The sequence below is a fragment of the Tasmannia lanceolata genome, unplaced genomic scaffold (assembly GCF_043159265.1).
Source record: "Tasmannia lanceolata isolate RefF3 unplaced genomic scaffold, GAP_Taslan_0.1 ptg000037l, whole genome shotgun sequence".
In the NCBI taxonomy this organism is placed as follows: Eukaryota; Viridiplantae; Streptophyta; class Magnoliopsida; order Canellales; family Winteraceae; genus Tasmannia; species Tasmannia lanceolata.
In genome coordinates this window covers 32,776,139-32,799,781 of record NW_027518714.1, presented here as the reverse complement: position 1 = coordinate 32,799,781, position 23,643 = coordinate 32,776,139, and the positions used below count along the sequence as shown (strand labels likewise).

Sequence of the window (23,643 nt, the reverse complement as noted above, 5' to 3'; positions counted from 1 at the left end):
TAAAACTTCCTCTTGTGCGATCTCCCTCGAAGATCTTGAAAACAACCTGTAGGATTGAAGCAAAAACCCTCAAAACATTGCCTCCACAACACCCATTTAAACTCCGCTTCATCAAAAACTTTTCTACTCCATAATTTTTCAAAACACCCAGGCTTCAGAATGAACAAAGTCCCCAAAAAACTAACTATATCTACACTGACTCAACTAGCACTCCCTTTTCTAAAAACACTCTTAGTTCCCTCAAAAGAAAGTCCACCTCGATTTCCAATTCCTTCTATTTAGAAAAGAAAACAATGGCAAACTCAGAGACAGGAACTTGTTCCATCGGGTCTGATTTGACCGCAATAAGTTCTTCTAACTTTCTGATACACAACAAACAGTTCGCCTCCCAACTGAGTCGACACACCCTTTTCTCATCCTCCAGTCGGGCCTTAAAGAAGGGAAGCTTGTAAACCGGCAAACAAATTTCCTTAACGTTGTGAGGGCCTGCCAATGGAAAGAGCTCCTCAATATTTTGCAAATAATCCTCCCTCAACCGATCTCATTGTCTTTTGATGGGGCATTTGACAATCTCTCTAAGAGTAGGTGATTCAATGGAGGCTTTGATTTCATCTTACCTCCAAGCTTTAATTTCTTTCAGAGCCTCAATCCACGTCGAGCAATCTATTGTATCCGTCCTACTTCGTTTGAAGGTACGAACTTCCGAGGGGATGGATGCGCTTGACTCCATTTTTCAAACTTTGCAGATGTGATTTCCTTTCCTCCGATTCAAAAAAACATTATTGGTATGAATAAAACCTTTTTTTTTCATGGATTCTATTGAAATTCAGATGTTTCAACGTCCACACGATCTGCTTGATTGAGGGTAAGTTGAGCAGAAATTGGTGAGAAAGGAGGTCAACATTAATTTAGGGAACTGCATTCATCTCTGAGGCACGAATCCATCAGCCAAAGAGCCAAACTTCAGACCCAAATAGTATGGATAAAACTAAAAAAAAATGTTATAATTGTAAATTTGTTGTAGTATTTCGAAAACAAGTATGGGAATCCGATACACACATGTCCATGATTTAGAAGGAATCCATGTAACAGATAAGGGGGAGAGGGTACAGAAGCAGTTTTTGGCATACAAATGTCCTAAAATAGCATGAATTGTGAGGCATATTGTCTCCTAAATTCATCATTTCACAGTATATGAAGTAATTAATATACAGGTGGAGTCCAAAAAGAAGCCATGGTCAAATTCATGGAGTAAAATTGACTGACTGTAGAACTCGAATCGTCCATGATGAACAGTTTGGATCACTTTACACATTGCCACATGTGAGGTGGATATTAGATGATACATCGGCTTCACCCCAACACTATTTTTAGTTTCCATTTACAATTCAGCATATGACAACAATGTCACTGGAAATCGCAGGGTGACATCTAAGTCATTCTTCAAAATAACGGGTATATATGTCACTTTACCAAAGATTTTGTTCAATGATCAACAATGACATGTTGGGTAAGATGAAGCTCCCTGAAACAATCGCCTCTTTCTACCAGTTAACTTCCATTAATGGTCTTTGCCAGGCCAAATTTCGGGGAAGGAAACCAAAAAGAGAAGGGGTGGGGCATTTTTGTCATTGCAAGTAAGGACAAGAGAATAATAGTCGGGGTTGAGCCTCTAGCTCAACCCTGAGGTCGGAGGCTCAATCCAAGCTTAGGGTATATGTAAACACTAAACAAATGCGGATGCGGGTCAAAATGCCGCCAAAGCAAATCCTAGTCGACTCGGCACGGCACAGTCAAATACTCAGCTGATGCGGTTGAGTACTTGGTTGATGTGGTCATAACTCATGAGAGTCAAAGAAATTTCAATCGACTTTGTAGGGAAAAACATGGGCTTAGACAAGAACGCAGCCAAGGTAAATGGGACTCGACGCAGGAGAGTCCATGATGATGCGTGGGAGTTTTAAAACTCTTTAAAACTCAAAGTTGTAGGGCGACAACAAAGTCATCACCGCCGGTAGTGGGCGAAATGTGTGTAACAATGGAAATTGTATCAGATAAATTGACTAAACTAACATCCACAATGCTGCAATGACAAAAATATTCCACATGACATGATAAGAAAATGACAATAATACCCTCCTAACATCATCAAATAGAGAGACCAGAAGCTGTAAATACAGATCCAAATTCCAATTCCAAATGCTTGTCAAGTTCATCAGGAAGAAAATGAAATGAAACAGTAGGAAAGAAATACGAAAGTTACTTAAAAAAGAGGAAAACCCCTTCATAAATGCCTAAAAATGAGACGATAGGTAATTTCCATCATTAATAAATAGAAAAATAAATGATCAATGGCAAATTTAAAAGGGTCAGTAGAAAATTACATATCAGCAAAATAAAATATAAAAGGGCAAATGATGAAAAAAATGCAATGTTTATTCGAAATTCTGAAAAAAGGGTAGCAATTTGTAAATTATAAAAAAAGGGTGTGAGGTGAGAGAAGATTTGCATGAAGACAAATATACCCTTATATTTGGTTTTTACCATTTACACTGTTTTTTCTTACTTTCGTTTTTAACATTTGACACTTTGTTTTTTTTACGTTTGTCTTCTCCGACGAGAGTTGTCACTGCCGGTGGAGAGACGACCTTTGTCACCGTCGTACGTGGGCGTGAATGTCGGTGACGCACGAGGTACTCGCCGGAAAGCTTCCTCTCATGGCGGAAATCTGTTTCGTGCACTATTCGAAGGTAATTTTTCAACATTTTCATCTAGGGTTTTGTTAATTTGGGGTTTTTTTCGTCATGGGTTGGATCTCACATAGAAAGCTTCCCTTCTTGCCGGAAATCTGTTTCGTGCACTATTCCAAGGTAATTTTTAAACATTTTCATCTACGGTTTAGTTAATTTGGGGTTTGTTTCGTCATGGGTTGGATCTCACATACCAGGAACTAAGTTTGTTGGTATTTGAAGCTCTTTTAAGTACCTCTTTGGTAGTTTGTGAGAGGAATTTGCATGAGTATGTAGTTTTGAAGCCTTTGAAATGCTTTGCAAGGGGTTTCATTTGTATGGATTTAGAGAATTTTGGGTTTTAATGGGCTGGAACCATTAATTGTTAGAAAGAAAATATTTTGATATAGGGTTTATAGGTTTTCATGTATTTGTCACAAATTCATGTTTTTCTTTAGCTATCATTGGACTGCATTATGAGAGTGGGGTCTTGAGTTCATTGGTGGAAGAGATTTTAATCTCTTTTCTTTTTCTTTATTTTTTTGAAACTAAGCCTTTTCTTTTTAAAAAATTCTTTTTTCTGTGTTTCAGGATTTAGAGGAGGAAATAACTGTCATGTCTTATTGGCCCAAAAGAATTATGATATTCCTTCGTTTGATAGCTTTAGCAGTGATTTTATTAGATGTTTCATAGTTAGTACTAATATAATTGATAGTTGTGTGCTTGAGTATATGATCCAGGTCTCTTTGATTCGGTAGAGCATCAAAGAATGGAATGATTCAACAGTTACCCTTATCACGTATAGATCCCATCATATCAATGCTGATATACTTGATAGTTGTGTGCTGAAGTCATGTGTGCCAATTTGTTTGGTTGTTGCCGTCATTCCTTGAAGGTGTTTATTGTAATTTGTTAGAGAAATCCATCCATCTATTGTGTTAGCAAATGTGGGGATGCTTTCGTCATATTAAGTATTGTGAATGAGGTGGGATCCACAATTGGATGATCAGGATCAGATCAGGATCAAAGATCATATCATCCATACAGTTGTTATACTAAGAATAGGGGAAGAAGAGATATAGAATGCCTTACCATTCATTTAGATAGTATTGGAAGGAAAGATGAAGAGGTGGGTCTGTTCTGCAGCTTCTCGTAGCATTGTTTTCGAATTTCTGTTCATAGTGCTTATTGAATATGGGATTATACATATTAATTGAACAGGGAGTTTGGACTTTAATCTGATTTTTTTGCAAATAACAGTTATTATAGTTTTAGAAACAATATAGTTATTGCCTTCCAAAAAGTATTTATTGTCCCATTTACATATAAGAACTAATTTTGGTGGCAGCCAAAGAGGTCCATGGAGTATGTTCATCATCTTCTTGTGCCTGATTGGATGATCTTAACCATCCAATCAATTGCCTACGAATGAACAGTAATAGAAATTTGATAAGTTTTGATCCATATTCAACAACTCAAATGCATTTAATTAAATAGTTTGAATTTTCCATTATATGTGATTTTGGGGCCTTGGAGGATCAGAGACGTACTCTGGCCGATGGGTGGTATGAAATGATCTACAGTAGAGCTCGATATGCACTACATATGCACACCATTGTAACTTAATGAGGTTGCTGCTCAATCGATCTTTCCTCTTTAACCTTTAAACCTAGAAAAACTCTTCTTTCATATTAGTAAATGCATAGGAAAGGTCATGTTATTTAATATTCAAAAAAAAGAAGGAAAAGAATAGGTTGATTGAAGGAAACGATTATGGATCACTATCACCGGCTTGAATTTTAGATCCAATAATATTTTCCCCATAATTCCATTTTTTATGATTATTTATGCGTGGTTATTTTCTTATTGTTCTATTAGGCTCAACATACAAAATTTCACATATGGCAGTGAAAAGTAGTTGAAGCTGTGTGATCTTTTGTATAAGATTTTGAGGATGTTGCCCATTGACCCAACAAAGAGGAACTCTTTCGAGCGCTGCATATGCAATGGGGACCTGGTTCTCGTGTATGAGAGGCATGACATCATGAAGGCCATCAAAGTATGTGAAGGTTCAGAGCTCCAGAATTGATTTGGTGTCTTTAGGCATTCTGATTGGGTTGGGAGGCCTTTTGGATCCAAGGTGCTGAGCAATAAGGGGGGATTTGTTTATATGTTTCCTCCTACTCCTAGTTGTGGACTCTGGTTCTAAGCCATAGGACCCAGATTTTATATATTGCGGATTTTAGCTTTGTGATTTCATACTTGGAAGTTATCCCTGGCTGTCTGGTTCTTGAGTCGGGCACTGGAAGTGGTTCTCTAACAACCTCTCTTGCAAGGGCTGTTGCTCCTGTTGGCCATATCTATACATTTGACTTTCACGAACAGAGGGCTGCCTTAGCCAGGTAATCCATTGACTCACTGGATGACATTGATAGAATAATGTTGCTGTCTTGTGAGACATTCGATATGCCAGTTTGTAATATGTATGTTTGTTTTTCTTATTCCCTGTTGGAAATATAAAGGATAGTCTTTGTTATTTATAGATCTTTGTTTTTCAGTAAGAGTTGAGGATAAAATGGAGGGAAAGAAGAGGGAATTTGTGGTTCATTTGGCGGGAATTGGAGGCGAGAAGACAGGAGCTGCGAGAGCCATTGAAAACTTTGCCTTTTCCCTTTTTTCCTGCTTCGGAGAAGACGAATGAATTGGGTAGTAAATGGAAGCGAATCTTTTCAAAGGAGATTATGTTTGGACCCCGTTGTTTTATGCAGGGCACCCCCCTCCTTCCTGTATTTGACTACTTTGTAAGGTAAATAAATGAGAAAATCATACATGTGCATAAGTTGGTGCTTGGTGGTTGTCAGCTATCCCTGCTCACTGTGACATTCTGTTTTTGGAATCTATAAGCGCTATTGAAGAGTGAACAACTCACTGGCCGAGTCATCGAGTCAATGAGCATTTGGACCTTTTAATTACTAGCATGTTTCATTGGATTTAGTATTGCCCAAAAAAGCCTATCGGTTCTTATATTTAGCTGTTTATGAATGCTAACCCAGTCATGATGTGAGTTTGGACCGTTTGGTAATTGGTTGAATAGTGCCCCAAGTTAATCGTTAACTTGAACGACTCGACTAGGTTTTACTTTGGCCATGTTTTTTCACTACAAAATCAATCAACTTTTTTTTCCTTTTGGGTGGCCTAAATTAGTAAAAGGTTGGCAATGTCAGTTCATAAACTCGTACAATTAGACTCTTTTCACCTGTACCGAGTTCTCATTAGGAGGAATGATAGATAGAAGGGAGCATACAATCATGTTTGGTTACATGTTAGAATGTAGTGGAAACGGGGTATAAAATGTGGTTCGAAAGGGGTTCCGGAGTAGAAAAGCCCAATTGTTTTGTGTTGAAAAAAACAGAGAAATTACCGAAGTTGTTGTAGGTTGTATAGTTGTTTTCATTCTTTTCTTGCGTTTTAAAAGAAAGTCAGAACCACCATTTTCTCTGTTGGAGAAAGACCATTACTTGTTTCTACCCAATTTGGTTCGTACTGGTTTTGGGGTAGAAAATGTCGCTCCGTACTGGTTCCGGCGTATAAAATGTGGTTCCCAAGTGGTTCCGAGTTATAAAATTTGGTTTCGTACTAGGTTCAAGGGTAAAAAATGTGGTTCCCTTCTGGTTCTGGGGTATGAAATGTGGTTCCCTAGTGGTTCCAGCATATAAAATGTGGTCCCGAAGTTGTTCAAGGGTTGAAAATGTGGTTCCCTAGTGGTTCCAGGGTATAAAATGTCGTTCCCTAATGGTTACGAGGTATAAAATGTGGTTCCATAATGGTTCTGGAGTATAACATGTGGTTCCGTAGTGGTTCCGGGGTATAAAATGTGGTTCCCTAGTGGTTCCGGGGTATAAAATGTGGTTACCTAGTGGTTCGGAGGTGTAAAATGTAGTTCCGTAGTGCTTCAGGGGTATAAAATATGATTTCGTAGTGGTTCCAGGGTATGAAATGTGGTTCCGTACTGGTGCCCGAGAATAAAATGTAGTTCCCAAGTGGTTCCGGAGTATAAAATGTTGTTCTATACTAGGTTCAGGGGTATAAAATGTGGTTCCGTGGTGGTTCTACGGTATGAAATGTGGTTCCCTACTGGGTCTGGCATATAAAATGTGGTTCCTAAGTGGATCTGGGGTATAAAATGTGGTTCCGAGGTATTAAATGTGGTTCCATAGAGGTTGCAAGGTAGAAAATATGGTTCCGTAGTGGTTCCGAGATATAAAATGTGGTTCCGTACTGGTTACGTGGTATAAAATGTGGTTCCATTGTGGTTGTGGGGTATAAAATGTGGTTCCGTAGTGGTTCCATGGTATAAAATGTGGTTCCGTAGAGGTTCCGGGGTAGAAAATGTGGTTCCGTAGTGGTTCCCGGGTATAAAATGTGGTTCCGGGGTAGAAAATGTGGTTCGGTATTTCTTCGGAGGTAGAAAATGTGGTTCCCTAGTGGTTCCGAGGTATGAAATGTGGTTCCCGAGTGGTCCCGGGGTAATAAATGTGGTTCCGTAGTGGTTCCGGGGTAGAAAATGTGGTTCCCTACTGGTTCGGAGGTATAAAATGTGGTTCCGTACTGGTTGTGGGGTAGAAAATGTGGTTCCCTAGTGGTTCTGGGGTATGAAATGTGGTTCCCTAGTGGTTCCAGCGTATAAAATGTGGTCCCGAAGTGGTTCCAAGGTTCAAAATGTGGTTCCCTAGTGGTTTGAGGATATAAAATGTCGTTCCGTAGTGGTTACAAGGTATAAAATGTGGTTTCGTAGTGGTCCCGGGGTATAAAATGCGGTTCCCTAGTGGTTCCGGGGTATGAAATGTGGTTCCCGAGTGGTCCCGGGGTAATAAATGTGGTTCCCTGCTGGTTCCGTGGAAGAAAATGTGGTTCCGTAGTGGTTCCGGGCTATGAAGTGTGGTTCTCTAGTGGTTCCGAGGTTGAAAATGTGGTTCCTTAGTGGTTCGGAGGTATAAAATGTGGTTCCGTAGTAGTTATGTCGTATAAAATGTGGTTCCGTACTAGTTGTGGGGTAGAAAATGTGGTTCCCTAGTGCTTCCGAGGTAGAAAATGTGGTTCGAAAGTGGTTCCGAGGTATAAAATGTGGTTCCGTAGAGGTTACTTGGAATAAAATGTGGTTCCATAGTGGTTGTGGGGTATAAAATGTGGTTCCCTAGAGGTTCCGGGGTAGAAAATGTGGTTCCCTAGAGGTTCCGGGGTAGAAAATGTGGTTCCGTAGTGGTTGTGGGGTATAAAATATGGTTCCGTAGTGGTTCCGGGGGTATAAAATGTGGTTCCCTAGAGGTTCTGGGGTAGAAAATGTGGTTCCGAGGTATAAAATGTGGTTCCATAGTGGTTCCGAGATATAAAATGTGGTTCCGTAGTGGTTCCGAGATATAAAATGTGGTTCCGTACGTGGTATAAAATGTGGTTCCATTGTGGTTGTGGGGTATAAAATGTGGTTCCGTAGTGGTTCCATGGTATAAAATGTGGTTCCGTAGAGGTTCCGGGGTAGAAAATGTGGTTCCATAGTCGTTCCGAGATATGAAATGTGGTTCCCTAGTGGTTCTAGCGTATAAAATGTGGTCCCGAAGTGGTTCGAGGGTTGAAAATGTGGTTCCCTAGTGGTTCGGAGGTATAAAATGTGGTTCCATAGTGGTAGTGGGGTATAAAATGTGGTTCCCTAGTGGATAAGTGGTTATAAAATGTGGTTCCGAGGTATAAAATGTGGTTCCGTAGTGGTTCCGAGATATAAAATGTGGTTCCGTAGTGGTTACGTGGTATAAAATGTGGTTCCATTGTGGTTGGGTATAAAATGTGGTTCCGTAGAGGTTCCAGGGTAGAAAATGTGGTTCCATAGTGGTTCCGAGATATGAAATGTGGTTCCCTAGTGGTTCTAGCGTATAAAATGTGGTCCCGAAGTGGTTCGAGGGTTGAAAATGTGGTTCCCTAGTGGTTCGGAGGTATAAAATGTGGTTCCGTAGTAGTTATGTCGTATAAAATGTGGTTCCGTACTAGTTGTGGGGTAGAAAATGTGGTTCCCTAGTGCTTCCGAGGTAGAAAATGTGGTTCGAAAGTGGTTCCGAGGTATAAAATGTGGTTCCGTAGAGGTTACTTGGAATAAAATGTGGTTCCATAGTGGTTGTGGGGTATAAAATGTGGTTCCGTAGTGGTTCCGGGGGTATAAAATGTGGTTCCCTAGAGGTTCCGGGGTAGAAAATGTGGTTCCATAGTGGTTGTGCGGTATAAAATGTGGTTCCGTAGTGGTTCCGGGGGTATAAAATGTGGTTCCCTAGAGGTTCGAGGGTAGAAAATGTGGTTCCGTACTGGCTGTGGGGTAGAAAATGTGGTTCCGTAGTGGTTCCGAGGTATAAAATGTGGTTCCGTAGTGGTTCCGGGGTAGAAAATATGGTTCCGTAGTAGTTCCGAGATATAAAATGTGGTTCCGTACTGGTTACGTGGTATAAAATGTGGTTCCGTAGTGTTCCATGGTATAAAATGTGGTTTCGTAGTGGTTGTGGGCTAGAAAATGTGGTTCCCTAGTGCTTCCGGGGTAGAAAATGTGGTTCCATAGTGGTTGTGGGCTAGAAAATGTGGTTCCCTAGTGCTTCCGGGGTAGAAAATGTGGTTCCGTAGAGGTGACTTGGTATAAAATGTGGTTCCATAGTGGTTGTGGGGTATAAAATGTGGTTCCGTAGTGGTTCCGGGGGTATAAAATGTGGTTCCCTAGAGGTTCCGGGGTAGAAAATGTGGTTCCATAGTGGTTGTGCGGTATAAAATGTGGTTCCGTAGTGGTTCCGGGGGTATAAAATGTGGTTCCCTAGAGGTTCGAGGGTAGAAAATGTGGTTCCGTACTGGCTGTGGGGTAGAAAATGTGGTTCCGTAGTGGTTCCGAGGTATAAAATGTGGTTCCGTAGTGGTTCCGGGGTAGAAAATGTGGTTCCGTAGTAGTTCCGAGATATAAAATGTGGTTCCGTACTGGTTACGTGGTATAAAATGTGGTTCCGTAGTGTTCCATGGTATAAAATGTGGTTCCGTAGTGGTTCCGAGATATAAAATGTGGTTCCGTAGTGGTTCTGGGGTATGAAATGTGATTCCCTAGTGGTTCTAGCGTATGAAATGTCGTTCCGTAGTGGTTCTAGCGTATAAAATGTGGTCCCGAAGTGGTTCGAGGGTTGAAAATGTGGTTCCCTAGTGGTTCGAGGGTATAAAATGTGGTTCCATAGTGGTTGTGGGGTATAAAATGTGGTTCCGTAGTGGTTCCGGGGTATAAAATGTGCTTCTCTAGAGGTTCCGGGGTAGGAAATGTGGTTCCGTAGTGGTTCAGAGGTATAAAATGTGGTTCCGTAGTGGTTCCGGGGTATAAAATGTGGTTCCGTAGTGGTTCCGAGGTATAAAATGTGGTTCCGGAGTGGTTCCGGAGTAGGAAATGTGATCCCGTTGTGGTTACGTGGTATAAAATGTGGTTCCCTAGAGGTTCCAGGGTAGAAAATGTGGTTCCATATTGGTTGTGGGGTATAATATGTGGTTCCGTAGTGGTTCGGAGGTATAGAATGTGAATCCGTAATGGTTCCCGGGGTATAAAATGTTGTTCCGAGGTATAAATTGTGGACCCGCTGTGGTTCGAAGGAATTAAAGTGTGCTTCCATGAGTGTAACTTATTGTTCCAATTGTGGTTGTATCATTGTAAATGGTTGTTCATATATTACTTTGTATTCTAATTTTATGGGGGTTTAATATTGGTTCTTATCCTACTAGGGTTTGCGAAAATGGTGGAAAGAATGGCTTCTTTTATGTTACACGTTGATGGGTACTTGAAGGATAAAGTATCATTTGAGTATATTGGCGGGACGAAGATGTCTTTAATTGTGAATCGGAATATAAAATTTGCAGAATTTGAGTCTCTAGTTCACCAAAAAATCCATACCACAGCAACCGGTATCTCACAATCTATACAATGTCGATATGTCGTGGATCCATATCAAATCGTGTTGTACGACATTCGAAATGACGATGACGTAGCTATGGTGATGATGCTTTTTGAGAATAGCCTCTTCAATTGTATGAGCCTGTACATAACCAAAGAGTACAGAGTAGGAGGAATTAGTTCTTCACCGATCCCCATCCGGAGGTAAAATATTCAGTAAGGTGGAAATTTTCATTCTTTCAACTCTCATTCCATTACACTATTAGGTGATGTGAAATTTGTCATTGCTCAGGAATATGAGGGATCGAATTCAACATTATGAATATCCTATTTTATATGGAAATATTTGTGAACCTTCTTCTCGTCCTCTTGAACCGCCATTGAACCTCATAAATAAATCCATCCGTGCAGCGTCAGCAACACCTAATCGAAATGACGTTGGTGCTCCGAAGAACATACAAATATTGGGCAGAAACCGAGAAGATACCAATATTCCTCGGAATCCGAACAGATATTCCGTGGACTTGAACGAAGACTATGAGGACCCTATTTTTAATGTGGCAGACGAAAATACATGGTAACATATGAGCACTGCCATGTAATCTTGTAATTACTAATTACATTTACTTCGCCAGTTCTATGTTTCTCTCATACAATATTCATTCTAACGTAGTCCCTACTGTGCAGGCACGATGCAGAGTTCAGCAGGGATTTCCATAGTGATATGCATGTTAGTAATGGCATTGAATGCGAGGATGGTAATAGTATAAAGGGTGATGATTCATTTGGTGATGATGACTTCGTTGAGGACAGTGTGCGCGAAGGTGACTTTGGTAAGGAAGATGAGTGCGAAGCTGTACGCCCCCTCGTTGGTCTACAGAACGTTGTGGGCGACCCGTTGTGTAATACATATAGAAGGGAGCTGTTGGAAGTAGATGAGATGGTTGTAGATGAATTAAATGAGGGACGTATAGGACTTGAGGAGATGAAGGTGGGGGGAATCTTCCCGAGTTTGAAAGTATTTAAGAACAAAGTGAAAGAGTACGCAATTGAACGGAAGTTTGTATTCGTCCCAGTAGATTCAAAGCCTACAAAATATGCTGTTAGATGCAAGGATAAAAGTTGCCCCTTCAGAATCAGTGGGAGAATTTGTTTGGATCATGTTATGGTAAAACGGTTTGTGCCAGAGCATACATGCTCAGGTACTATGAGGGGTAATGACCATCCCCTTGTCACAGCAGCTTGGGCAGCAGACACCTGTCTTGGGTTATTTCCCTGCCCAGGAGACGTGAGGCCTACTCTGATAAGAGCATACATCAAGGATAAGTGGGGTATAACCATAAGCTATGTGAAGGCTTTCAATGCGAAGGTCATTATACACGAAAAAATGTGTGGAAATGCCGAAGCGTCTTACCGCATCCTTCCTGCATATGCTGAAGAGATGGAGAGATGCAATCCTGGCACCATTATGTGTGTATATCGAAGTCGTCAGCTATGGACCGGTGGAGATAATACATTTGCTCGTTTATTTTGGTCATTCGGCCCTAGCATTCGCGCATTCAGTCGAACAATTAGACCACTGATACTAATTGATGGGACACATTTGCGAGGCAAGTATAAAGGAATTTTATTAGCTGCCACTGCAGTAGATGGTGACGGTGGATTATTTCCGTTAGCATATGCAGTGGTTGAGAATGAGATGTATGAGAGCTGGCTATGGTTTCTTCGTTTACTCCGCCAAAGGGTGATACCAGCCGAAAAAAACAACAACGAATTCACTATTTCCTCTGATAGGATGAAGGGTTTGCCTAGAGCTATAGACGAAGCATTGCCGGGATCATACCATAGCTACTGTATTCGTCACCTCAATGCTAATTTTCTGAAGACCTTTAAGAGTCAAATACTTTGTAAACTATTTTCGAGAGCCGCATATGCTTTAAGGGAGAGAGAATATAAGGAGACGATGGAATGTATTAAAGAGAAGAATGCAAAAGCAGAGAAATGGATATCTGAGATTCCTAAAGAAAAGTGGGCTAATGTATACTTTAAAGGGTCTAGGTGGAATATGTTGACAACTAATGCAGCGGAGTCCTTCAACAACGTATTAAAGGGCGCACGGGAGTTACCCATCGCGGCTCTAGTCGATCACACTAGATGGAAAGTACAAGAGTACTTTCCACCTTCGCCGCAAGGCTGCTTCTGAATGGAAAATGCATTTGACCCATAATGCAGAAAAATGGTTAGCCAGATCATGTCTGTATGGCAGTAAGTTCACACCCCGGCCGTGTAGTTGGAATGAATATGAAGTTATATCGTCAACTAATACGGATCGTGTGGACTTAGAGCAGAGAACGTGTACGTGTGGTCTGTTCCAAATTATGGGATTGCCGTGTGGGCATGCCATAGCAGCCATGGGAGTCAACAAGCTGGACAAATATAGGTACTGTCAGGATTGGTTTTTGGCTTCAACTTATCGGACTACATATGACGACGTGATTCACCCTACTTTAGATCGCACACAATGGCCGGAGCCATCCCATGTTTTAGAAGTAGTGTTGCCACCACGAGTAAGAAGACAGCCTGGACGACCCAAAAAAGTACGAATGGAAAGAGGGCTACAATTTGGACAACATCACAACTGAAAATCATGTGGGGAACCTGGACACAACAAAAGAACGTGCAAAAATCCCCCCCTTGTAAATCTTCAGTTAAATATGACGCCCATCGGTCCATCCGCACCTACAGAAAATACGTATGTTCCATTATGACTCACTTGATATGATTTCTCTATCAAACCCATCATTTTATTGATTGTTGCATGTTTTTCTTGTAGGTCCGGTGTCTCATTCGCACCTCCTTTCTTTGCTTAGGGATGGAGTTGTTGGTTTGTTTGTACAAAGTGGCATTGATTTTGGGACTCTTCATACTGCACATAAATATTTACTCACACAGAATTTGTATAAATTAAACGTTATTATAGACTTATAGTATTACATTGGTTGTACAGCTGGCCGTGACTGTTGTAAAACTTATCATTAATGTATCATTGGTGTTGGCAATATCATTGGTTTTTACTCACTACCGAAAAGTCAGTCGGCCCACATTGTTTGGATCATCTAAATCGTTCATTTGATACGACATCACATATATTGGGTGTGCTCAAATAATCAGGTCCATCGAATGGAGGTAATCCTTCCATCTGTGGACGAACAAAGTGTACATACGATTACTCGAAAGTCTGAACCTAGCGTTGGACTTCCCAATGACGAGAGCGGAAGCGCAATATCACTTCTTTCCCGTCCGGACGAACAGTAGAGTTGCAAAGTCTACTGGCCGTCCGACGGAAGTCCAGTAGACTTTGCATCTCTAATTGGGATAATTCGGAATTCCGAACCAATTTCCGGACTTCCGACGGAAGCCCAGTAGGTTGGCAACTCTACTGGACATCATTCGGAAGTCCGGACGTTGGGTCGGAGTTCCGAGGCGGAATTCCGAAGGAGTACTCGGATTTCCGACGGAAGTCCAGTAGACTTTGCATCTCTACTGGGCATCATTCGGAAGTCCGAGTGTTGTTTAGGCACTCCGAGCCCTTCGGACTACCGATTGAACTTCGGTTTTCCGAATCGGAATTCCGAAACAACTTACGGACTTCCGACGGGCGTCCAGTAGACTTGCCAACCTACTGGACATCATTCGGAAGTCCGGACGTTGGTTCGGATTTCCGACGCGGAATTCCGAAACAATTTCCGGACTTCCGACGGGAGTCCAGTAGATTGGCAACTCTACTGGACATCATTCGGAAGTCCGGAAGTTGTTTCGGAATTCCGACTCGGAAATCCGAACCAACGTCCGGACTTCCGAATGATGTCCAGTAGATTGGCAACTCTACTGGACATCATTCGGAAGTCCGGCTGTTGGTTCGGATTTCCGAGTCGGAAATCCGAAACAACTTCCGGACTTCCGACGGGAGTCCAGTAGACTTGCCAACCTACTGGACATCATTCGGAAGTCCGGACGTTGGTTCGGATTTCCGACTCGGAATTCCGAAACAACTTCCGGACTTCCGAATGATGTCCAGTAGACTTGCCAACCTACTGGACTCCCGTCGGAAGTCCGGAAATTGGTTCGGAATTCCGACGCGGATTTCCGAAGTTCAATCGGTAGTCCGAAGGAGTCCAGTACAACAGCATATATGGTTCCGGACCGGGTTCATGTACGTTACTACACGAGGATCTACCAATTCAATGGGCTTGATCACATGTATACATCATTTCTGGCGCAAGATCATTCAGATTATATATTAATGATGATCATTTGGGTGATGAACTCGTAATGTTAAGAACTTGATGTTTAAAGCACATATCTTTTGTGTCGGATGGAGAAAAGAGTGGAATTGTGGAACATGTCAGTTTACCGGTCCCCACTACATTTTTCATCTTTACCCCAGTACAAAGAGCTTTTTCCCGATCCTGGTCACTCAGAAGCTTTTTTGTGTTTGTTGTTTTTTAAAATATGTTTTATGAGTAAGCTGGGGTTAGGCAGGACCCCGACCAGATATATTTATGGAAACCAAAGATATACATGAAGGAAGAAAACAACCTCCTTACATAAAAGGGGGGAACAAAAAGAGGCAAGAAGCCCAAACAACAACATCCAAACACAGGACAGAACCTGCAAAAACAGCCCAAAACAAAAAAACAAAGCTCGAAGTGATTTCTTTGCGTTTGGTAGGGGCAGAATAGCTTGGAGATGAAGGGGTGGATTTCTGATCATTGAAAAGATTTGCCCAAGGGAGACTTGCAGACCATATAGATCAATCCTCATCCAGAAGGTTGCTATTCAAGGACCAGATGTTGAAGCCATTCCTCATCCACGACTTCTTCAAGTTGCCAGAAACGCTGAAGAGAGCCCGGATTTGGAACAAGCCTTACCTGCAAACAACCACAATTATCATAATGAATAAGTAGAACATTTTGGTGTTTCCCAATTGTGTGCAAAATATCCACTCACCCTAGCAGGTTGATTTCCGCCACCTACTTCAGGAACGAGGAGAGCAAGTATCGGATCACCCGCGAAGCAATTGAACTCTAATGCATGTACAACCAACAACAATGACTCCCAGGTAAGAATGTGAACAACTTATAGGGATACTTTCCCATAGACCCCATTCAACATTTCCGAAAGTAGGGAAGCTCGCATAGCTGTAATATCTTTCTGGGTGAAATCGAGGCTAGCGTCACGGGTAATGTATTCCATCTCTTTCAAAACGAACAGCCCACAGTCGTGGCTGCAAAACATCAAGCAAAACCGAGAAGAAGAATTAATCGTTTACGGAGGTATCGTAAACTGAAGTAATTGCACGTAACATACCTGTTACCTTGTAGGGGCCGATCGACCACTACATCAATGGGGAATGCACTTATATCAATGTCTTTGACCATTCTGAACCATTTAACAAAGTAATCGACCTACAAATCAAGAATTCCGTACGTTAGGGCAGTAGTAAGAAAAAATTAATTACTAATTGCCATACGAATCAAGAGTAGTACTCACAAGGGGTTGCACCTTCCTACAATCTGTGTGACTGTAAAGAGAATCGTAAAGAAGGAAGGTACGATGCCCCATATCCAACACGAGAAGTACCCAATGAACCATATCAATGTTAATTGGAATGAGTACTTTTCGTATCTCTTGAAGAGGGGTGTTCTCTACACGAGTTACGAATCTGGAACATGCATCGGGACGTTCACATCTTTCGTCAAGAATAACTTGCTGCAACCAAAAAAAGAAATGTTAGAATTGCCCGCAGCTTGGGAAACAAAAATCACTACTTATAAGTTAATTTAATCTCACAGGTAGAGATGGGTAGCAAGGCAAATGCATGATCCCTTTTTTTTTGTTCGCCAACATTCGTCCCGCAAGTTCAAGTAATCCGTATATACATTAACAATCTACATAACAGACCATAGGTCAACGAGAAGGAATTCTAAGAAGATATGTGTACCAACGCATTATTCACGCTTTACGTTACTAACTGAACCATATAACATCTTACCGGAGATGATATCCACCCTCTACGATCGGTTAGTATAAGCAAGTCTTCTTTACACATGTGGTACCCATCACTGTGAATGACTCTCTCACTGCAAATCGAGTAAAAAGTCAGCTACCTCTATGGTCCTTTGGTCATATAATTGTACTTAAACAACCTATGTATGCAATTAATCGGAGATATTAGAATTAAAAAACAATGTAGGTTGTACGAAAATTTACGTAGGTGGTAGCGCTGCCAATGCATCCACCTTCATCGCTGCAGGCCCGGTGATATTGCGAAGAGCATACATGCTTTTCCGGTTGCTTATGACATACGGTGAACTGACTGCTCTACTAGGTTGTAACTTCCTTCGACGTTGCTTCACATTTTTTTCAATGCTCCCAATAACTTTTTCATCTTCTTTCTTATTTGATTTCTTACTCTTACTGAGGTTCAAATCAGGAGTGTCAACCAAGATAACCATTTTAGCTGCAGCATCCCTGACATCCCTAGTAATTAGGCTATCAATAGAGATATGTTCTACGCTATCATCAACTATGTGTTTCCCCATATCATCTACAAAAACACCATCCCCTACTTCCCCCTTCGCAGTCACTATCTCGGGTTCCCCATCCATATTGTCGGCCTCTCGTTCCCTCTTTCTCGTTATCTTCGTTGGGATATTATTCCCTGACTCCAAACCTTCCCTCTTTCTGGAACCTCTCCCGAACAAATGAATTTTTACCTCCCTCATTTCACGTTCAACTCTGGTTAACCTCTCCAACAATGAACTATTTGTAACAGATTCATCTACTTCGGACTTCCCATGTTCCCCTCTTCCTCTCGTACTTCTCCTCCTTCGTTCCCTCCTCTGATATGTCGCAATTGGCCTCATTGGATCCCTCAGTACAGGCAGAGTTTGACCCCTGCAATCCCCCACTGGGACCACAATTGAACCGACTGAATCGCAAGGAATACTACCATCGTCGTGTTGATCATCGAGTCGAAGTAGAGATTCTTCCCTTGCCGTAGCTTCGACCCTCCTAACCACCTGGAATACATTCCATATTACTAATTACAAATACGACTGTAAAAATAACACGAAAGACATACAACGACCAACATGCATTATACTCTCACCTCTACGGCTTTCACCGTCCCATGAATAATAGAGTTAATCAACTGTTGATGCTCCATCTTCTTCGTATTCATCTGAGCGGTCCACTTAAATAGACGCGGATACGCATCAGGAGAATTAGGTGCCCATAACGTGGTATGCTCAAATAGCCATACCTGATATCAAAGTAGATTAGATCCGCATAAGATAGAAAGAAAAAAACTATATGCAATGAATGGAAAATTACCTGTAAAATGATAGAGCAACCCAATATATGTCCCTTTCCACCGAGTGCGGCATGTGAATCTAATGATCTGACCAAGAACTCATGAACGGGAAAAGCCCATGCAACATTTCCTATAGTCTGCAGATCAATATACGGGAAGAGGCAAGAACATGCCTTCTGGTCCCTCTGCGCAAACAAGACAGTGCTGCAGAATAACAATATCAAATGCTTCACAGTCGACTTCACCAAGTCTTCTTCGTCTGAATCCATATCGGCATGAATAACCTTCACCACCTCGTCATAGGTGGCGGTTGGACCCCCAAACCTCCAACCATCCACAGTATCACTGCTAGACCAATCAAATTGCGGCCTTTCCCCAATCATACTTAAACCTAATATTTTAGCTACATCACTAACTAGAAATGGGAGTACGATGCCGCCCAAACAAAAACCTTTCCGTTTGGGATCCCATTTATTTACCATTGTCGTCAAAATCTTCTTCCGCAACTCGACATCTTCGAGGCCCTCATGCAGAACCAAATCTGTAAATGGGGTATCCTTTATGAAATCCCTATGCACATCCCGTAACCGAATATTTTGTAGGGACTCGTGAAAGCGTGATGGACAGCATCTAGATAAGACATATTTCGCCTGCAAAAATGGCACTATTAAACAGTTGAGCGAGAAACAGCAGGAGATGCAGACGGAAAATATAACAGTTACTCACCATCACGAAAAAGGAAACAATTGTTGGGAAAGATCAACAATTTTGTTTACTTCGTATGTATCTGTCGAAACCACCAACAATCACTTGAAACACAATATTAGTCTATTCAAACACAGTATTACTCCATTGAAACAACAAGGATAAAGAAACCATATGTAATCACTTTAAACAACACAGGGCTCCCCAAATAACTGGAAACAACCAGACGTAAAGATCATGAACACCATATATGACAACCGTAGCTAACCCCTTCAAATTTAAACAATCAAACATCGGTTCAAACAACATATGGCTCCCCAAGTAATAGCAACCATAACAAACCGTACGAGAGTCAAGCAAAACCATTCAAACTTAAACCACCAAAAATCACTTAAAACAACCATAGCTATATAGATACTTGAATCAAATTCATAAGAACCATCATAAACATACCATGCAAGCAAGACACACAATATAACGATAATAACATATAATCCATCCATCCATAATAACATATCAAACCCGTATATAACATAACATCCATGAACCATTAAAAAAAAAAAAATTTAAAAGAAACATAACATCCATCTATCCATAAATCAACCACAGCAACGCTCTAATGATCTGGGGGCAACAGATGGTGGACCAAGTTGGTCAATGAAGAAAGCTGCTCCGTGAGTGAGGTGACCGCTGTGCCCAAGTCCTGGCGGAGGGTGGAGATCTCGGTGCGTACCCCAGTCAAAGCTTGCTGAGTCGCCAATTGCTCTTGATGATGGGATTGTAAAAGCTGATTAACCGCGGTAAAGTGCCCGTCAAGGTGCTGACGATGTGCACGAAGCTCCTGCGCAACAAACTCCTGTGATGCAAAACGCTGAGCCGGCTGACGACGAGGGGGAGCAGGGCCCTGTATATCAAGCCGCATGGCCTTTATAGTTTTAGCATTGAACACAGTTGCGGGACTAAGGCGTTCTTCACCACCTTGTATCAACTTCTCATGGTTGAAGACATGCGTGAGAAGCATCCCGAATGGTAGACTAGCCAAGGCCTTTGTCCTCGTGTCCTCCATGAACCTAAGGAGGATATAGCCAAGGTGAAGGGGCGTGCCGCGAAGAAGTCGGTGCATAATAAAAGCCTCAAAAGGCCGGACCATGTCAGCATTGCCTCCGCGAGGCGTGATATTGCTCGTCAGAATCTTGTGTAGGACTTTGCACATAGGGGTCAGGGAATTGTAGGATACGTTGGTTGACCCGTCAGTAGGTGGGCCTTCGCAACCAAGCTCCCCATAGGCGGCGACCGGATCATCTATACAGGCACTAATGTCATCCATGGTTCCGGGCCAAAAGTAGATTTCGTCGCCTGTGGTGGGAAGAGAGACAACTTCACAAAACTTTTGAACTGTCATATGGATGGTTTTGTTGTTTACTCTGGATTGGAAGACCTTCAAATCTCTGTCGAATCTGTAATTGGCATAGAATTGCTTGACGAGAGTCGGGTACGAGTCACAGTGAATTTCGAGAAAATTGACCCATCGAAAGGCCAGAAATAAGGGTTTCACATTATAAACTTCGACATCTTTAAAAATGACTTTCCTACCTCGGAGTATGCCCTTCCTTTCTATACGACCGAGGGACCCAACCTCTACATCTGCATCCTCATTGCCCATATCCTCATCGGAGGCAGGAGGACTAGGGGAGGGCTCACGGATAGCCTTCCCACGCCGTTTGCGGGTAGAAGACCCTGCATCTACATTCACATTCTTCTTTCTTTGCTTCGCGCGCTGCATGACTATAGGGGTTTTGGGTTAGGTGGTTAGTGGGGTTCACAAAGTAAAAGGGGAGCCGCTTCCGGTCCTTATCTGCACAAAGCAGGAGAATAACTTGGAGGGGAAGATACTTTAAGTAGGAGATAGTTGAAAAGTTGAAATTAAAGATACTTCAAAGAAAACCATGTTTCAGAAAGTTTGTACAAACACACTATTTAGAGACTTCGAACCACTTGAAACCAATGTTAGGATAGACGAACTACGGAACCACATATTAGAAAGTTCACAAATATGATTAGTGGAACCACATATTAGAAAGTTCAAACCACAATAACTGGATAGATGAAGTACAGAACCACAAATTACACAGTTTGAACCAGTAATACTGGATACAGGGTCCATGGAATACTGGTTCCAACTTCGGCAGAATAAGTGGTTTCATGGATGCAACTTCCATGGAATAACGGTTCTAACTTTCAAACCCCTAATTGAAACCCTTCAAACAAATTCAAAACAATGCAACCATTGAAAAGCATTGAAAACCATGGAAACCCCAAATGATACCCTTGAAACCATTGGAAACCTATATGCAACCATTTAAACCCTAAATGAAACCAGCCAAACCATTGAAACCATAAATGCGAGCCTAAACCATTGAAACCCTTTCAAACCAAAAATTTTACTATTGAAACCCTTTGGAACTAAAATTGGTTCGAACTATATACAAAAAGAGAAACCAGATGAACCTATTGAAAAATGCCAAAATAGAGGATCCTTGTTACGTGCAGAATCTGTACCACTTATTTAGTTATTTTCCTTTATGTTAATTTTCCCGTAGGGTCACTCCCATCTATGTAATGGAGTTGGTTTTGAGTGATTGTGGTGTCAGTTATGGAGAGTAAGTTAAATTTTGGTCCCATCCCATGTTTGGTTGCCTTTTAGCACTAGGTATTTTTTAATCCCACTCTTCTAATCATTACTTCTGGGGTGAAATTTTTAATCCCACTTTTGTAATGATTGAAATGTCATCCCATCCCAAGATAACCCCAGGAACAAAAATAAACTCAGGAACCAAAAATAAGCTTCAGCAAATATTTTTTCTACCCAACAGTGCAAACAACCAAACAAAGGTTTTTTTTTTCCCAACATATCTCCCAGGGTATTTTTTTCTCCCACATAACCAAACATGGGATTTTTATTTTACCGGGATACTTCTACGACTTTTTTTTTGCCACCTATCTCCCAGGGTATTTTTTTCTCTCACATAACTCCCAGGAACAAAAAAAACCTGGCAACCATACAGAGCACAAAGAGTTCTTATTTTGGTGTTACATTTCTTGTTTTTGGTGGAGTTAAGACAGAAGCCTCTGGTTTGGCCATTTCCCACTTTTAACCTCGTGGTTTGGAAGTTACCAACGACACCACCAGGTATGTGGCATGCAACAAAAGCGAAGAATCCTAAGATCATCTCCTGCTGACTTACCAATTCTCCTATCAACTGTGGATGCACGTTATCAAGAGTTTTGGCATAGGTAGGGTATCTCAAGGATCAATCAAGAAAGTCATTCTTAATTGGAGTATACGCCCTTTCGGCGAAGCTGGTTGAATCACATGGAAGAATGTCCCATTTGTTTTGATATGTCAACTTTCGAAATAAGGAACAACTGAATAGTGAAGGAGCGCGAGAGAGAAATAGGAAGAATACTGCTAGATATCAACATTGTTATACTATGGGGAAGAGGGAACAAGCTCAAACCCACAAACACGGTGACTGATATTCTAAGGGGTCGGACAACGAATCTCATGGAGAAGAGTGGAAAACCTAAAACCTCACTAAAGTGGTACACCCCACCCCTTGGATCAATCAAATTCAATTTTGACAGAAGCTAAAAAGGAAGCCCGGGCTGGGTAAGGATTGGGGTAATCTTCCGTAACTACGATGGGTAAACAATCCCATGCCATTAAAAAAATATCTTTAAAAATCTTTTCTTTTTCTGTATCACTGGGCATATGTGATGCAAATGAAGTAGAAGCCCATGCCTTAATTCTTCTTCTTTTTTTAATGTTGAAGCTTTCATTAAAAGGAAGAAGACCAAGATGGTCGAAACTCCAAAGATTACAAGGACAGAAAAACAAGAGAAGCCCGTGCCTTACTATGGGGGCTGAAATGGTATTCGAATGCTAGACTAGAGGCACTGATCATCGAAGGGGACTCCTCTAACCCCATCGCTTGGACTGCTACTAAATCGTCAGGACCTTGGAAGCAAGATGACGTAATAGCAGAGATTAGATATTTGTGCTTATTCTAGCAGTTCCTAAATCTCATCTTACATGTCCAGCATTTCCATAGGTTTTCATGATTTTATCAGGATTTCCAGCAAAATTCCGAACCAAAACATTTATGTTTCTCTCACAACTGAAACCGAATTCAAAACTGAAGTGGGGTATAACCATAACCTTGGTTGAGCCTCGTTTAGGCCTATAAAATGATATGAAGGGAGACCAATTGTCATCGCAGGACAATCCTCCCCTACCAAATCTCGTTGACGTCCTTTTCTTTCCTTCAGCATACCACCTCCTTCAACGATTCCTCCATCAATTCTTCCGATGAGGAGCTCGATCCTCCCATCGACTCTTCAACCGACTGGGACACTCCAAGCGCCCATTCCTTGTTGCCCATATTGCTCTTTCCATCATAGGGCCTTCAACTAATTGTAAGGTTGAGACTCTCCCATCCTTGCCATTCTTCGTATGTACAATGGGGAACATGTATGGGAACCACTCGCCCATGGTACTTACCACTACAAGATGAGGTATGGGAACTACCTACCTTTGCTGCACATGAGAACTCCATCCCTTGTATCACCTGGTAGTCGTACAAGGGCATTGTCGTGAGGTTGATGGAACTCTACGAACTTTACTTCCACACCTTTTCCACCCTAGGGTGGGCCTCCAAGTTTACGACCTTCACGGGTGTAAAGTCATTCGCAAATTGTAGGCCTAACGGCATACCATCCTCCAACACGAAGTTGCGAGTTATGCATATGTACACTGAAGCCTCGTGGTCTTCCCGTTAATGAGCACGTCCAAATATCATGATTTTCACAAAAACCCTAATATT

At 41.6% G+C, this 23,643-nt stretch overlaps 2 protein-coding genes across 7 annotated transcripts in view; both read right to left on the bottom strand.

Moving 5' to 3' along the window:
* LOC143861995 (P-loop containing nucleoside triphosphate hydrolases superfamily protein) overlaps window positions 1–23,643 on the bottom strand; it is a 37,602-nt gene that overhangs the window by 6,637 nt on the left and 7,322 nt on the right. The window lies entirely within an intron of this gene.
* Window positions 14,998–21,751, bottom strand: LOC143861994 (uncharacterized). Of its 5 annotated transcripts, XM_077372982.1 has the most exons (10): window positions 20,354–21,751; window positions 18,782–20,217; window positions 18,076–18,705; window positions 16,951–18,004; window positions 16,733–16,820; window positions 16,531–16,628; window positions 16,231–16,449; window positions 16,048–16,145; window positions 15,688–15,964; window positions 14,998–15,608 (listed from the first exon to the last, which is right to left on the bottom strand). In XM_077372982.1, exons 4-7 carry the CDS (start codon window positions 17,604–17,606, stop codon window positions 16,395–16,397), a joined length of 897 nt encoding a protein of 298 aa, XP_077229097.1. In that variant the 5' UTR covers window positions 17,607–18,004; window positions 18,076–18,705; window positions 18,782–20,217; window positions 20,354–21,751; the 3' UTR covers window positions 14,998–15,608; window positions 15,688–15,964; window positions 16,048–16,145; window positions 16,231–16,394. The 5 variants fall into 4 exon arrangements, with proteins under 5 accessions (XP_077229097.1, XP_077229094.1, XP_077229096.1 ...); XM_077372979.1 differs by having other exon boundaries at window positions 18,782–21,751; XM_077372980.1 differs by having other exon boundaries at window positions 16,055–16,145; window positions 18,782–21,751.

Excerpts from the sequence above, each read along its gene's own strand:
- LOC143861994 (XM_077372979.1), bottom strand. The coding sequence starts at position 20,543 with ATGCAGCGCGCGAAGCAAAGAAAGAAGAATGTGAATGTAGATGCAGGG.